Below are 15,242 nucleotides of genomic sequence, written 5' to 3'. Positions count from 1 at the left end.
GAGTAATAAAGGCTGGCATGTTTGACGCGCGTATGCGCCACATCTTAGCTCATGCATAAGCGTCTGCGTGGTTTCAGGCGTGATGGGCTGATTTCTCGTAGATCTTCAAATTTGTCGCATAATTTTCAAATTTCGGGGACATATGTACGAAAGTTTGGTTACTTAGATAAGCATCTCATAACAGCTATCGGCAGACCAGGTGATATTTTCGAGCAATGTTTTGATTACTGTATACATATTTGTATATTCTAACGCAATATGAAGATTATGATAAGTTTTGATGGCAATATACTCTTCAAGAAAAAATGAAGCGCATGAAGCCAAGTATCTTATTAAGTTTTCTTACATGAATAAACTCCATTGGAACACTTTGATCCGAGTGCGTTATTACTAAAGCGATCCTTCATATCGTGTCAGACTGTGCAATTAAATTACGGTTGCCTCAAGAAATTTCGGATGATTATTTAAGTGTGCATCGGCAATGATTCCTGGGATTGAACTCTAGAAGTAGAAGGTCATGTACAAAGACATGATCGGAAACAAACAGGTGCTGTATATAAACGAGATACGCGTGAGGCGTGACCCTGACTTTCAAGACCTTTACTCAAGGCCGAAGTGTAGCGATGGTCTTGTAGCACCAGGTCTCTAATTATTATTATTATTTTTGCTAGGTACAGGTGCTGCTCTGATGATGTAAACTAATTTCCCACCAAAGGCCAAGGTCTTATAGGTCCTCAGATATAACCTTCGCTAGCCAGGAACGCCCCCAAGGCGCTCACCACATACTACGAGCAACAGGCTTGATCGCCAAGCCATAGACACGCCGGGCATAGAATTTGCCTTTTAAGGGAGACATATGAGAAAGTTCCGTTTGAAGAACGACCCGAACTCAGTTTTATTCTATCTCTTCCCTCTCTCTTTCTCACTTTGGTTTTTTTTCCTGGCTGCCTGTCTCTAAGCACCAACTATGTCCAAGCATGCAACCTTGTCAAGAGAAACATAAGAGGACGCGGGTACTGAATAATGGCGCTATGCTTGTCATGGCGTGGTTCAGTTCTGATAGCTGGCCGTACGGGTTTTCACGTAAGCTATACATTTTTGTGATTAGGCTACACTTTAGTAGTCGACCTTGTCTGCTCCTGTGGTTAAACAGAGGTAAGGCGCCAGCCTTCGGCTTCCTGAGTCAAACTTAGGCGTGACGAGTCACGAGACGAAGGGGCTCTTGAAAGGATTTCTTTTGGTCTATCCTTTTCCCTATTAGTTATCAGTACTAGACCACTGCTGCCTTTTTCTGTCGCAACCGGGGACGTAGTACAATGCTTGCTGGCCGCAGTGACGCCAGACGTAGTAGCCACGAATTAGGGTAAAACGACATAATGAATCGGTAAAAAAAGATAATAATAAAATAAACTCGACTAAAATTTGTGCCTTTGAGGCTTGATCCAGCAATCTGCCTGCCTTGGGCTATTCTCTTAAAGTCGATAGGTGTACCATGGGAAACCCGTACTCCTGCATCACCGATTAACACTTCAAAGTGACGCAAAGCCTGGGTTAGATTAAAATTTACTTCGAAGAACAAGAAAAACAAGAACCATACAAAAACGAACAGACCGTGGAGCGCGCAGCTAACGTGACGCATCGCAAACGAACGCTTTGAGGGTCGGCTTGGCAGCGGTTCGGTAAAAAGCGCTCGGAAACAACAGAGGTGCGGCCTTCTTTCTTCTCGGCGGCACAGAAAATATAAGGACGCGAACGAAGGCAAACATTGCAACACCGCGCGAACTCGCACTAAGCTCTGAAGGCGCGTGTATATTCTCCCTGTGTTTTTACGCTCCGCCCTGTGTGGAGCCGCGCCGTTTGGTGTTCGTCCTTCGAACCTCTCAGCACCTCCGCGCGTGGACAAGTGCTCCTGGGGACGGCGTTAGTCGACGGCAGAGGTGTAGGCAGCGGTTCTTCAAGCTGCCCCCACCCCCTCTTCCTCTCCTTTGCTCTCCGCACCTGGGGAGGCCTTGAAAATGAACGCTCGTGGTTCTTGAACGCTGCAGGGCTTGCCCCCTGAGTGGCTTGTATTGACAGCCGAAAGAAGAGGAATGGTGAAACGGATGTAGACGTACTTTAGTCTTTCGTTCGTCGCTGAATTTTTATTTCATCTTGCTCCCGTCGGCCTTTCCTTCTTTCTTTCCTTTCAGCCGTGGTCATTGTCAAGGGCTCCGCAGTACAAAAAGGAATGTTGTTTGAATTGCCATTTAGCCTTGTGAAAGTCAGTGATGCTCTCGTAGCAAGCGTTTGGATTAATTCACAAGCTCGCCTTTTCCTTATTGAAAGCGCGAATCGTGGCTCACCTATAGTAGCACATGTTGACAGTAAACAACAGTACCACACGCAGACGTGCAGACGTGCAGGGTAAACAAGTGAAGCTGTTGGGATATAAAATAATTTTTCGTTTTGTGGTAAAACCGTGCTATATTCGCTATGTATCAAAATGTGTCAGTATTGAAATGGAAAATGAGATGCACACTGGGTGCTTCAGACTGCAGCCGGTTCAGAAGATTCTAAAGCTACCTGCCTCTGTTTTCCCTGTTCTGCCGTCTAAGCAAACGGCGCTATTTTATCATTTAAAATGAATAAAAATGTTTAGTTTCTACGCCCGAGCGTATTCTGCAGCGGAGTCACATTGAAATACAAAACAAATGAATGAGATCACGGAGGAATATATAGGACGGGAATTTAAAAAAGTCCTGTATGATTGCCTCCTGCACTCCTGCATGATTGGCTAGAAACTAGGAGTAGCTGCGACTTTTTTTTTTTTAAGTGGCAGAATTTTGTGCGGCACATAAGACACAATGGAAGCTCGAAAGTTACCGAAGGACAAGGGCAAGAGTGCTGCACCTCACCTCACCGTAAGAGCATTCAAGTTTAGCTTTGCCTAAGTGCACAGCACAGTGGTTCAAAGATAATACCTGTGGCCTGAAGAATATTGATCGAGTTCGACGTTGAGCTAATAATAAAAAATAATAAAGAAGGGGAAGGAATGGCAACGAAGTTCAGAGACTCAGGAGGAAGTTTTCCAACCCAATTATTTCCTTCCCCAAGGCTTTACTGCGGTGAGGTGCGGCTTGGCTTTAAAAATATCTATGCAGTGAAATTCCCCATTCGTAAGACACGAGGGAAAGACAATTCTACTGGATGTTTTCTTTTAAAGTAGTAAACTGATTTAGTCTTCATACGACCGAGGTTATGCTTTTGTATGGCGAATTCACGAACCCGACTTCATGAAGCAAATTTCCGCACTGAATTCGGCTAGGAGCACGGCTCGTTCTGAGGCGATGGTGCACCACTATGTACCTGTATGTGCATGATCATGTCGGCGACCAGGGCGCCCACCATGCGGGCGTTGGCGACGGCCTGCGTGTAAGGGGGTTGCGCTCCCTGGCCCCAGTCCACCACGATCACGTTGTAGTTGTCCTTGGTCAGCAGCTCCGTGGACAGGTCCTGCGGTGGGTGAAAAGGACAGAAAGTCGTCAAGGATGTTCGCATGACATGATTATCGGGTACCACTGACAAAGTCATGTTTGACCAGTTAACTGACTCTGAAGTGGTACATTTAGCATGATGAAAAAACAGCGCTACAGACGGGGACGGAGGTCACGAACTCCCAACTGAAGTTTATTGAAAAAAACACAGAGCATAAATAACCCAGCCAAGCAGCACCAAACCACACATTAAACAAAAAAAAAACAAATCATGATGACCCCACACACGCACACCTTGTTCGAGAAACCTGACCTCATTATCTCATCATGGTACATTTAAGCATGTGGTGCACTTGTACTGATGGACACTGAATACATTCTTTTCCCACACCATGGGCCTAATATTATAGGATTCGGGTCAATACAGCATTGTGATTATACATCTTTCTTTTCTTCCCTTAAAATGTCAAAGACAATCAACTGGCGGGACATGATTGGCAGCCTGCCCTTCAATTCATTTGAGATGGCGGAATAATGACAAATGGTCGCCGAGTAGTTTCGGCGTTGTCACCACCATGTCGACGAAAAGCATCTTGCAACGCGACTAGCCACACTTTTTGAATCGGCCGGTAAGGAGGTATGCATACTGTGCACAGCGCCCGCCCGCTTTGCTTCTCTGCTTCCGTGGTTTACTCTGCGTTAAACACTAGCTGGTCTGAAGATTATGAATGCACTTGATCTCCCTCGAATCATTAAGCCCCTGCCGACCTGTGGACGACTACGATACCTCATACATAGAGGGGACAAACCTCCGAACTGTAACTTATACCCGAACACCAGAGCCGATCTTAAGCACACTTACCAAACCTAACAAATAGACACTGTACCCTCCTCCCCTTCCCTTTAAAGGGTTATAATCACAAGAGTGATGGTAGGCTGCTCTGCGCACCTCGCAACCGAAGCTACAGCTTCGCATCACGAACTGGGCCTTGAAGGTCGCCGCAGCCCAACAGTGCCCGGTCATCTAGAGCAATCCGAGCGGGGACCTTTCGTCGCCCTGTTCATATTCCCTCCCCTTCCCCGCCCTCACCCGATCCACTGAAGTGGCTCAAAGTTCTAACCAATCAATTACCTACCTCCGCCCAGAATATGCGCCGGCAGAACCATTGTGCTGAACCCGAACTGTGGACGGTAACGACCATACCTTTTAAAGAGTGGTGAACGTCGCCACATGTGCTCTCAAACAATCACTGTTAGTGGCCTTAAATCACTACCGTCTGGTATAATCGCTTCTACTTACATTATTTAGCCATGTAGCGACCGCGCAGTGCCGTCTGCTATCAATATGGGTTGCCTGGCCAGTAGTACAATGCGGATCACGTGTTTGCAAAACATGTCGGAAGCATATTCAGGCTTATGATTACAGCGGACACTGCCGACAGCTGCTATAGAGTAGTGGGAACACTACATAGCTCCCTTGACACGATACATATATATGCAGTGCACATACTGCACACAGTCCTGTTGCCCGTACACATCTGGCGCCATTCCAAAATTGCAGGCAAGCAAGACGCGTGATAAGAGTATCGAAACTGATTTGCGTGACTGATTTATTTATTAAACTGATTTATTTATAGGAAGGGAAAGGCGCGGTAACTGTCTCACTTGATTTCTGTGGACACCGCAACCGCGCCGTAAGGGAAGGGAGAAAGGTGGGAGTGAAAGTGGAAAGGGAGAAAGAGGAGCCGTAGTGGAGGGCTACGGAGTAATTTCGACCACCTGGGGATCTTTAACGTGCGCTGACATCGCACAGCACACGACGCCTCTTCGTTTCGCCTCCATCGAACTAAGTCTTACAAAGGGACATCGAGGTGATGGTTGAGGGACCAAGTTCAGCCCTGTGTGGTGTTTTGTGGTAGATATCGCATCAGCGTTATGCAGTGCCTGCCTGTTCACTTTGTACTTCAATTAAAATGGTGGTGCGTGGCACCCTCATCCTCTCGCCATTTTGCGTTCTGAGCTGCGTGCTTCGGTAGGCGCCTTTTTTTTTACCCAGTAGTTCTGTTCCCACAAGAAACGATTATTCTTGATGCTTTTGTGTTTGATTGCCGATTCTTTCTCTGCATGCGATACTTGTTGAGATGGCTGCTGCATGCTGTCATCTCACGCAGCATGCACTGCACTTTCATGCTGCTTAAGAGGCAGAGGTGATAATACCTACTCATAACTTATATCAGTAGGTATTGGACGATGTATGCTACATGGCAGCTTGGCGAGTCGGTTTTAGCAAACGAATGCTCCTTGCTTGGTTGGCGCGACCATAACGCTCTTCTAGTAGTATAACGCAAAGCCGTCGCCCAGTAATAAAAGTTATAATTGGTCATGAGGCAAAAAGAGGCGTAGTAACTGACTCTAACGAATCTGTAAGAAGCGAAGGTTACATAATTGATACAGCTTCCTCACTTCCGGAGCTGTGGCGCGGGCACTGAAGAGCAATGTTTATGCCCATTAAAGTGCTGCTTCAGTCGGTGACGCACAACACTGAAACAGCGACGCAACGGAACAGATTTGGGTTATTACGTCACGGAGGGGAGCGGCTCAGTCCAAACGAGGAGAAGATCCGCGGCATGCTTGCCAGAGTTGTTACTCGTATGCGAGCACAGTGACACCGTAGGAAAAATGTTGGGATCCCTTTAAGCACAGCCTGTTTCTTCGAAGCGCATTTTTTAGCATAATTTCTTGTTCTTATCGCCTTCAAAATTTTCCCCTCATTTAGCGTGCCTGAAATAACACAGGTTAAGGTTGCGCTTTCTCTTCGGACACCACTGGGCTTAGTTCCAGCGGAGAGTAGGACGGCTTTCGGAGCGTTGGCGGTTGATTAGCGAACGCAAAGAGCAGATTTGCTTCGGTGCCAAACTTTATGTTCAGGCCTCAGTCACCGTCTGTGTCCGGTAGCAGCGAATGGCCAACAGCGATATTCCCACTTGTATAGAATTGTCGGTCTTTCATAAACGAAAAGGAAAAAGTTTGAACGCTCAGTTAACGATTGCTTAATAATCATGCTTGACCGGTACACATCTACTGTTTTATTACTAGTTGTCTTTTGGCGTATAATATGCCAATGTAATATTGAGCTTGGGTAAAGAATAAAATTAACAAAACATTCGTCTTTCAATGCTAAATGGCGGTTGCTTTTATACTGGGAAGCCTTCTATAATCGCAACAAAGTTTATCTAAAGCATGCTCGAATGATGCTCTATAGAGGAAAGGAACCGAAAATTTGAAGGACTGACTTTCAAAGAAAATGCTCTCGATAAAACACAGCCTCAAAGACACACACATTCACAGTTCATATAAGGATAGTCAATTTCTTTGCCACCGAATAGGACCGGTAAACTTCTCCCGCAATAAAAACGAGGAAAATCGATGATACAAGCTACCAATGACATTGATGCATTTGTTCAACCTTCCTTGCTAGAAAAAACTGCGTTAGGTCACATTAATCCGCGTAGGTTAAGCCTGATGTGGTGGCGTCACGTCGCTGTGGGTGGTAGTTGGTGTGTTAAGAAACAGGGGTATGTCGCGGCATGGAAGTAACAGACACGAGAGCACCGCGGTCGTAATGCAACAGTTGCACTACAATTTCGATTTGGTCGGCAGCATACAGCTTCTCTCACTAAACAAGAGAGCAGCACACTGGACTAGTTGATGATATTCCGTACTTGAGAAAGCAGAGTAGACGGATGGAAACATAAGGCAGAGAACGTATAGAGAAACAGACAGTAAACAAAGGCTTGGATGTCATCCCTAGAGAAAACACCTTATGAGTTGCAATAACCTCATACATTTCCTCATACTAAACTCATAATAAACTCGTAATAATTTCATATCACCTCATACAAATATCATTCAACGTATGAAAAATATATGAGATTGTATGAGATTTGTATGAGTTTAATATGAGCTTAGTATGAGATCTGTATGAGGGTATTGAAACTCATACGGTTTCTTTCGCCAGGGATACCCAAGCAAGCGCTGTTTGTTTGCCTCCTCTCTCTTTTGCTGCCGTCATATCGCGTTGCTTACACGAGTATGTATCATGCAGCCGTGCTCCCCAATGTAAGACTGCTGCTTTACTCTTTGTAAGCGTTAAGGATACTTTTCAGCGCAAATTTTCTTCTCTCAAGTACATATCTCAGAGAGGTCACATGCCTTCCGTCTACATATGCTAAGGGTAAACAAAGCCTTTCAACACTGCGAGTCAGTCTGAAGCGACACGCTGAGAAATACGCAGGCGAGGAAGTGAGCAATGAGCAGTCTTATTCGCGTGATTCCAACAACGTAGCGTTTCTTTCTTTTTCTGCGCCCGCGCACAGTCTTCGCTGGATACATCCCTTCGACGTCCAAGCCATTTAATCTGTATAGGCCGGTGATGAATATATAATGTTTCTCGTTCTGTTTGCTGCCAGTATGCGCGTGTTCTGAAGTTTATGTGCAGGGTGCGGGGTTTGGGTCACCAGGGTATCTTTTGATAAGGCACCCGCCTGCAGTGATCAGAAAATGCAAACAGAACGAGAAATTTTCGGAGGCCTGTGTATAAACAAAGAAGGACCAAACTGCACTCCATCTGTGTATCTCTCTGAAAAAGTGTTATCATACCTAAAGCAGGGCTCCCCACTGCTCATGTGTGATGACCAGCACTTTGAGAGCTTATATATATGGCATGCTGTTTCAATAAATGACAGTTGAAGACTAGCTTTCTGTCTTGTTCATACGTGTTCCTTCTAAAGTCCCTTGTGTCTTAATAAGCGCTAACAAATATGATTTCAAGAAGGTTGCTAGTTAAACACTGTCTGGTAAATCTTTCAAGAGCACCCGGAAATAAAGTTACGAGTTCAATGGTGGCGACGTGCATCTCTCCGTCCTCTCTTTCTACCGTTCTATGCATTTTACTGGTGAATGACAGTGTTTAACTTTCAGATTGGCGTAGTTGTACAAGCAGAAACGCGCCAGCATGTCATTGGCAACGTTAGCACTCGGCGGGAAAAAAGTTAAAGAAAAATATTTCCAGAGGGAAAGTAATCAAGCCCGCCATTGGGCAATCCGAGTAGAAAGAGCTTTGGCAAAGCTGTTATTGCGACGTTTTGTGTACGCCTTTGCCATGGCCGATGTTATAACGAAAAAGCAAACGCGGTGCTTCGTACAACCTCCAGCAGCCACTTGGCAGCAGTGACAATACTGACATTGATCGTCGGGTTCCGTTGCTTCACTCGAATACTGTGTAAGTTAGAATTGGCGAACAAGTACAGTGTGCACGTTAGCAGCAACACCTGAGCACTTTGTGCAGCAGCTCCCGAAGCTCCAACTGTGGCTGCCTAGCACAGAAAGCCTGATTCAATGACATGACAGGGCTCAGACGCTCTAACGGCGCCCGTATTGTTCAAGGCGCAAATACGCGTGATCCACTATGCGAGCCCTCAAGAAAATTTGCATCTCAGCACTTTTTATTCGGCGTTGTTTATAGTTTCTATGCGCCACAGCAGAAATGCCACGTGACAAATTGTCGCTGAGCAAGACTGACGCTTGGCGGCTTCGTCAGCGCTCTGGCCAAAAGTGCCATAAGCGTCACGCACTTCCTCTTGCCCGGCCCTCTTATTATTCGCTTAACGTCCATCCCCTCCGCGACATGATTGTTGCGCAAACACAGCCGCCACTTTAGAATGCATGTTCGCCGACTTTTCTCGGCGCAATTTTCGTTTCGCCCAGTCACGCGTGTGAATCGTGTCAGTGTCGTGTCGTCTGCTCGCGCCCTCGTCGTCTGCTCCCGGCGGTTCCTAAGCAGAGGACGTCATGGCCTGCCTAGCCCCAACATGCTTGCGCGGAGAAAGACTATATAACAACCGCACGCAAAGGCAACAACACGAAGCCCTTCAGGGAGCTTCCCGCAACGCATACGCTTGGCAGGTCCCCCTCCTGCGTTTCTCTTTCGAAACGAAACAACAGACGAAACCGCGCGTTCGTGCGGTAATTACTTGCCGGAGTGCGCCGCTGAGTTAAGCGCTGCATTTGTTTGGCTCGCGGTACGGCGCTAAATTCCTGCCTGGAGGGCCCGGTCTTGGGTGCCGCTGCTGGCAGTAGCGCACGATTGCGAAAGATGGTGAAATGCCGTAAAAGTCGCACGGGGATTTCCTCGCGGCCAGCACACAAACTAGTCTTACGTAATAGGCCGCGCAATGCAGTTCTGCAGTTCCCTTCCGTCCCATTAGGGCCCATATTCGGGTGGTGTTCGTTGGGCGAAATTGTCTGAACAGGTGTGTTTTGAATCACCATGCTTTGTTATTTAAAAAAAAAAGATGAAAAATAATAATAATAAAAAAAAACCAGCAGGTTCCACCTCCGCCGTCTGGGATCGCGCTAATTTCGCAATGCCCTTAAGCTGATCACAGACGCCTGTTGACGCTTTCGTACCCTTCGTTATAAATGATATTTTGAGCAGCAGGTAGTGAGCCATGAGGCTCGAATCTTACAAGAGGGTTGACTTCAGTGGAGGGATTTGAAGTTGCAAGCTGCTTCCTAAACAGTGCACCAAGGAAAGCTGAAAAGCACACCTGACCATGGCTTGAACGTAACCCATTTAATGAAACCCTTGGATACACGAGCAATTGCGGAGGAAGGGGGGGGGGGCAGGACTGGCGACCAAAGGGTCTCAGTGTCCACGTCGCATCCGAGAAGTGCTGGTTCTTGTCGCCAGTCTCGCCAGATACCCGCCGGTATTCAATGCCTAATTAGTGGACTCCCACATCAAATCCACCTGTTCGTAACGTAAAGTATATGGCCCACCACCACAGTATACTTACACTGTGGGCACTAAGTGCACAGTAAAAGACCGCTGGTGATCAAAGTAAGTTAAAATAGTTAGCAGATAATTAGTAATTCCTAAGATAACAGTTTATCACCACTCGTCGACATCAGAACGTAGGAAGATAAAGGCAGCAATATACATTACGAAACAAATCATGCGTGAATCTTTACAGAAAACCATCTCGAAAATCGCGACTGAACAATGAGCCACAGCAAGAATGTTTACGGATACATTGAGATGACTTTCCTCGGTGTTGTGCTCTGCTGTTTTGGGGTGAGATGCTTGCGAAAAGGGTCTTTAGCTATCCAACATCACTGGAAAAATTTAAATAATGCTTCCTAGTTTTCATGGAATGGTAGCTCGACCATCAGTGCGCATGCTTAACTGGTTCAGAAAGTATTCTCTAATTACTGCAATTACTGTTTATTCTCCATATATGTTGGCACTTATCACAAGAAATTAAGTTCACCATGTATGAAGCAGAAAATTTTGGCTTCTTGTAACTTGATTTCGCTAGGAAAGTTCGCAGACACCGATGCAAGCTGAACTGGTATAGACAACTACGACGCAAGTGATCAAGTTCCAGAACTGAGCAAGATACTCGTCTCTCAGAAGTATATACGCGACTAGCCGTTTTGCATCTGGGGTAAACACACACACACACACACACACACACACACACACACACACACACACACACACACACACACACACACACACACACACACACACACACACACACACACACACACACACACACACACACACACACACACACACACACACACACACACACACACACACACACACACACACACACACACACACACACACACACACACACACACACACACACACACACACACACACACACACACACACACACACACACACACACACACACACACACACACACACACACACACACACACACACACACACACACACACACACACACACACACACACACACACACACACACACACACACACACACACACACACACACACACACACACACACACACACACACTTCCGGCGACTTCCTTGACGTCATAGCTCCTCATGAGTCTCTACTTTTCCTGATTACAAATTTAACACGAGTACATTTCCACCCCTTGATGTTGGCAATGATATCACCACTTGGCGTTCGCTGTCCAATCGGTGCTTCTCCATTTCACCCACTGGTACCCCTGCCACTTTTCTTACCGCGATGCACAGCAGGGCGTTGGTGTTTGAAGTATTTCGCCAAAACGAGATTTTAGCGCGATCGGTTAGTTCTGGAAAGACACACCCAGAAGATGTGAGTTCAAATGAAACGCGATGAGGACAGCTAAGGAGCGAACGCGAAACCACAACAATGTTAGATGCTCGAAGAGTTGTATATGTACAGACGATTGAGGTTCATTAATTATTTCCAATTATTGCAACGACACTCGTGCTCAGTTACAATTATTTCTGTTTTCAGTTTGCTGCTCGAGTTTCACTTGATGCTGACAGCACTAATCAACTTAACCATGCCCCAATATTATGTTGAGCTTATCCTGGGTGTATCTTTGCAATAGGTTAGCTTTGTTATGCCGCGCCTTCTATATATATATATATATATATATATATATATATATATAGTTGCCAGGGGACCCAGGTAGTTGGTTGGTTGGTTCATAGGAAGGGAAAGGCGCAGTATCTGTCACACTTGCTCTGTGGACACCTGAACCGCGCCGTAAGGGAAGGGATGAAGGTGGGAGTGAAAGTGGATAGAGAGAAAGGGGAGCCGTAGTGGAGGGCAACGGAGTAATTTCGACCACCTGGGGATCTTTAACGTGCACTGACATCGCACAGCACACGGACACCACTTCGTTTCGCCTCCATCGAAACGCAGCCACCGTGGTCGGGTTCGAACCCGGGAACTCCGGCACAGTAGTCGGTCGTCTTACCACTGCACCACCCCGGCGGGGCCCCAGGTAGTTCGCAATGCAGCGATATAGTCAAGACGGTCTTGCCTGCCATAACGCTGTGCATGATTTCTAACAGTATGCTTATGAAGTACTTGCGTAATATAATACCAAACAGCTATTATTATACAACGGGAACGCCCCATAGTCAGCGGCAAGCGTTACACTGGAAAGCAAGACGACCAGGGCGCACATTTAGTGGCCGCCCCAAGCGGGGAATTTCCATTCTTCGGGCGACGGCGTTATGGACAGCAACGAAAAGGATCCTGTTTGGAACTAGCGGCATACATGTTCGTCGAGATGGTTTGCATCCATGGCGGTTAGCCAAAGAAACCTGGCGTCGTGTTTTCCTAGCACAGCATGGCTATGTTTAGACAGCCCAGACATTTATTTATTCTCTTACTCATTTGCATACAGGTACTGCGAATCCCAATTGAGAGAGTGGCGCATGTATTTTAAGAACAGGACTTCGAGACAAGCATGGGTTCCGCCGTGTGCATGAACAGTCCACAGGGGGCTAGGTCTTGATAAGGCAGTACAACTAGATTAATGATAATTCGCTGGGAATAGCCGCCCATTACGCTCTGCATTATGTTCCCTCCTATTTAAGCCGTGTGTTATCATATAATGTGTTTGCAGCATCATATAACATCATGGACTTCAAGGGTTCTTGTTTCATATATATGTAATTGAAGGGTTCTTCTTTTTTTTTTTTTTTTTGCGGATTTCAGGTTTTCTTTTTTTTTTTTTTTTCGCGGATTTCAAGGGTTCTTGTTTGACGTATTTCAAGTGTTCTTGTTTTTTGGCACTGATCCAAGAGTTCAGGTCGCATTTAAGGGCTGGAAACTAAGGGTTTTTGTCCCCAGTTCTCGAGCCAAATATTTTTCGCATTTTGAATCCCCGTGAATAATGGAAACAACGCACGCATATATAAGAAGTCTCCTTAATGTTCGATATTGTTACCGTTAATTTATGAAATCTGTAAGTCGTTAATTATACTGCAGTTACTTTGACCGGTTGGTTAAGACGGACGGCATAGCAAAATAACGTTCCGCACTTGGTTTGTCCTCGCTCAGTGTTGCTGGATCGAGGAGGCGCTGCGTGCAGTTGCGTTGGAGCACGCCTGATTTGATTGGTCTTCTTCAGTCCTCCCATTCCATCCGTATCTCACATAGATTCAGCAGGTGACAAAGAGTGAATCTATCTGCAAGTTCTTATCGCGACTCTAACAGCGCTATCACCTTGTCAGACGATGAACGCTCCGCAGTGTTGCAACTGTTCTCATTAGGCGCTAGTAGGCAGCCGAGCCAGACTTTGATGAGGATGCGTTTTATTGTAAGGCTGATCACATGCCGAATTTTCCCCTTTACTGCGACTTTCACTGCCTCATATTCAGACACCACGCAGTACTAAGTCGTTTGTATCCTACACGGCATCACACAAGCCTGCACTGTTCGGGGTTCCGCATCAAATAACTTGCACCCTGGACATGTCAATACTATCTAAATATTGCAATTATCTCCTGCACCTCACCGCAGCCCTAGGGAGCTTCCCTTCTGAGCTCGCATCTGTGTAAGCAACGTAGCTTAGTTGAAGGAGCCAAGCAAATGGAACTCAGCAATGGAGCCTTGGACCTAACCTTTTTTTCAGTTTCTTCTGTGTCTCGATAAATGTTTTTACCACCATTGCCATCACCTACACCGCTGCCGATTGTGCCACTTTTGACGCTATAGAATTTGTTAATTTTATTAGCGTATAGGGTTATGTAGAGTTCGTTTGTTCTTCGCTGCCGATCTGACGACCTAGTCAACACAGTGCTAGTGAGTCATTGTAGTCATAGTTCCCGATTCTCTATCCGCATGGTCTCGTTGTGAGTGACACTGAGCTGATGACGGGTCACGTTTATGCGTTTCAAGGGAAGGGCACCCTTTTGAAGTGCTATTAAAAAGCGCATCGATGACACGTTCGACCAGTGTCTGCGAATTCGAGGTGAGATACACATTTGATTCGACCTGACGTGTTAACCAATCAGTACAACTGGGCCCAGAGACATCAATGCTTGCGGCCGCTACGACTTCTTCTTTTTTTTTTTCTTTTTTGGATGGTCAAAATTTGTTGGAAGTCTACAGGTTTTGGTTACCTCGAACACCCTGGAGCGTCTTCTCAAATTAAAAGGACTGTCATGTATACGATAACGACTGAAGCGCGCAATTAAATATATCACACTAACCTGTAAAACGACGTTCAATAGGTTGAATTATTTCAGAACTTCTATGGAATATGGTCCAAGCACTTTTTACTTCACAACTGAGCGTCTCTCAAGGGTTCGTTAAGGCGAGTGATCAAAATGATCTTTGAGCTTAGGAAGGGCTTCAAAGTGGCTGTCGTCTCCTCTGGACTCCCAAATTAAAGGGCCACACTTCAAACTAGAAGTAAAAAAGCAGCATAGAACATTTTAGTCGTGTCTCATTTTTCATAGCGGTTATTGCTCTGCGATCGCTTTTCCGAGTTATCAAGTTCTTAATTCATTCTCCAGGAAGCGGTGTGAGGTTCCAGTTCTATATAGCGTAGATCATGGTTCGCCTTTTCCCCTCTCTGCCTAGAATGCTCTTGTAGCAGTAGCCGCTGCTCACTTCCTCGTAGTGTATGCCCTAGGTTTGTGGCATGAGCCGCTTGGTCACAAAAACGATAAAAAAGTGCTGCTACAATGATTACAGGTAAAAGAAGTTTATTTCCATAGAGAAAAATTGATAACTTAATAGATTTAATTATGTTAGCTTAGAAAACGATTGTTTCTCTTGAAATTTATTCCTTGCAATTTTACTACAGAGAGGACAGTATATTTAATTCGTTGTAAGGATTAAAGCAATGCCTAAGCCGTTTATTCCCTAACAACGAGATTTGTCTTTTACTTCTTTTTTCGGCTAGGTGGGTGCTGAGTTTGGGTTCCTTT

The 15,242-nt window shown here is 45.8% G+C and overlaps 1 protein-coding gene across 2 annotated transcripts in view; it reads right to left on the bottom strand.

Annotated features, from left to right (window-relative positions):
* The window catches only part of LOC146181295 (pancreatic triacylglycerol lipase-like), a 94,823-nt gene that overhangs the window by 36,073 nt on the left and 43,508 nt on the right, over positions 1 to 15,242 (bottom strand). For both annotated transcript variants that reach the window (XM_084576337.1, XM_084576338.1), the window contains exon 3: positions 3,346 to 3,492. In XM_084576337.1, coding sequence (XP_084432463.1) covers positions 3,346 to 3,492 — 147 coding nt within the window. The remainder of the gene's footprint in view (positions 1 to 3,345; positions 3,493 to 15,242) is intronic.

Source organism: Amblyomma maculatum, chromosome 8 (genome assembly GCF_055883805.1).
Source record: "Amblyomma maculatum isolate TAMU_Amacu chromosome 8, ASM5588380v1, whole genome shotgun sequence".
NCBI classification, from domain to species: domain Eukaryota; kingdom Metazoa; phylum Arthropoda; class Arachnida; order Ixodida; family Ixodidae; genus Amblyomma; species Amblyomma maculatum.
Note: the sequence above shows the minus strand (reverse complement) of the source record. Positions and strands in the feature narration are given on the sequence as shown.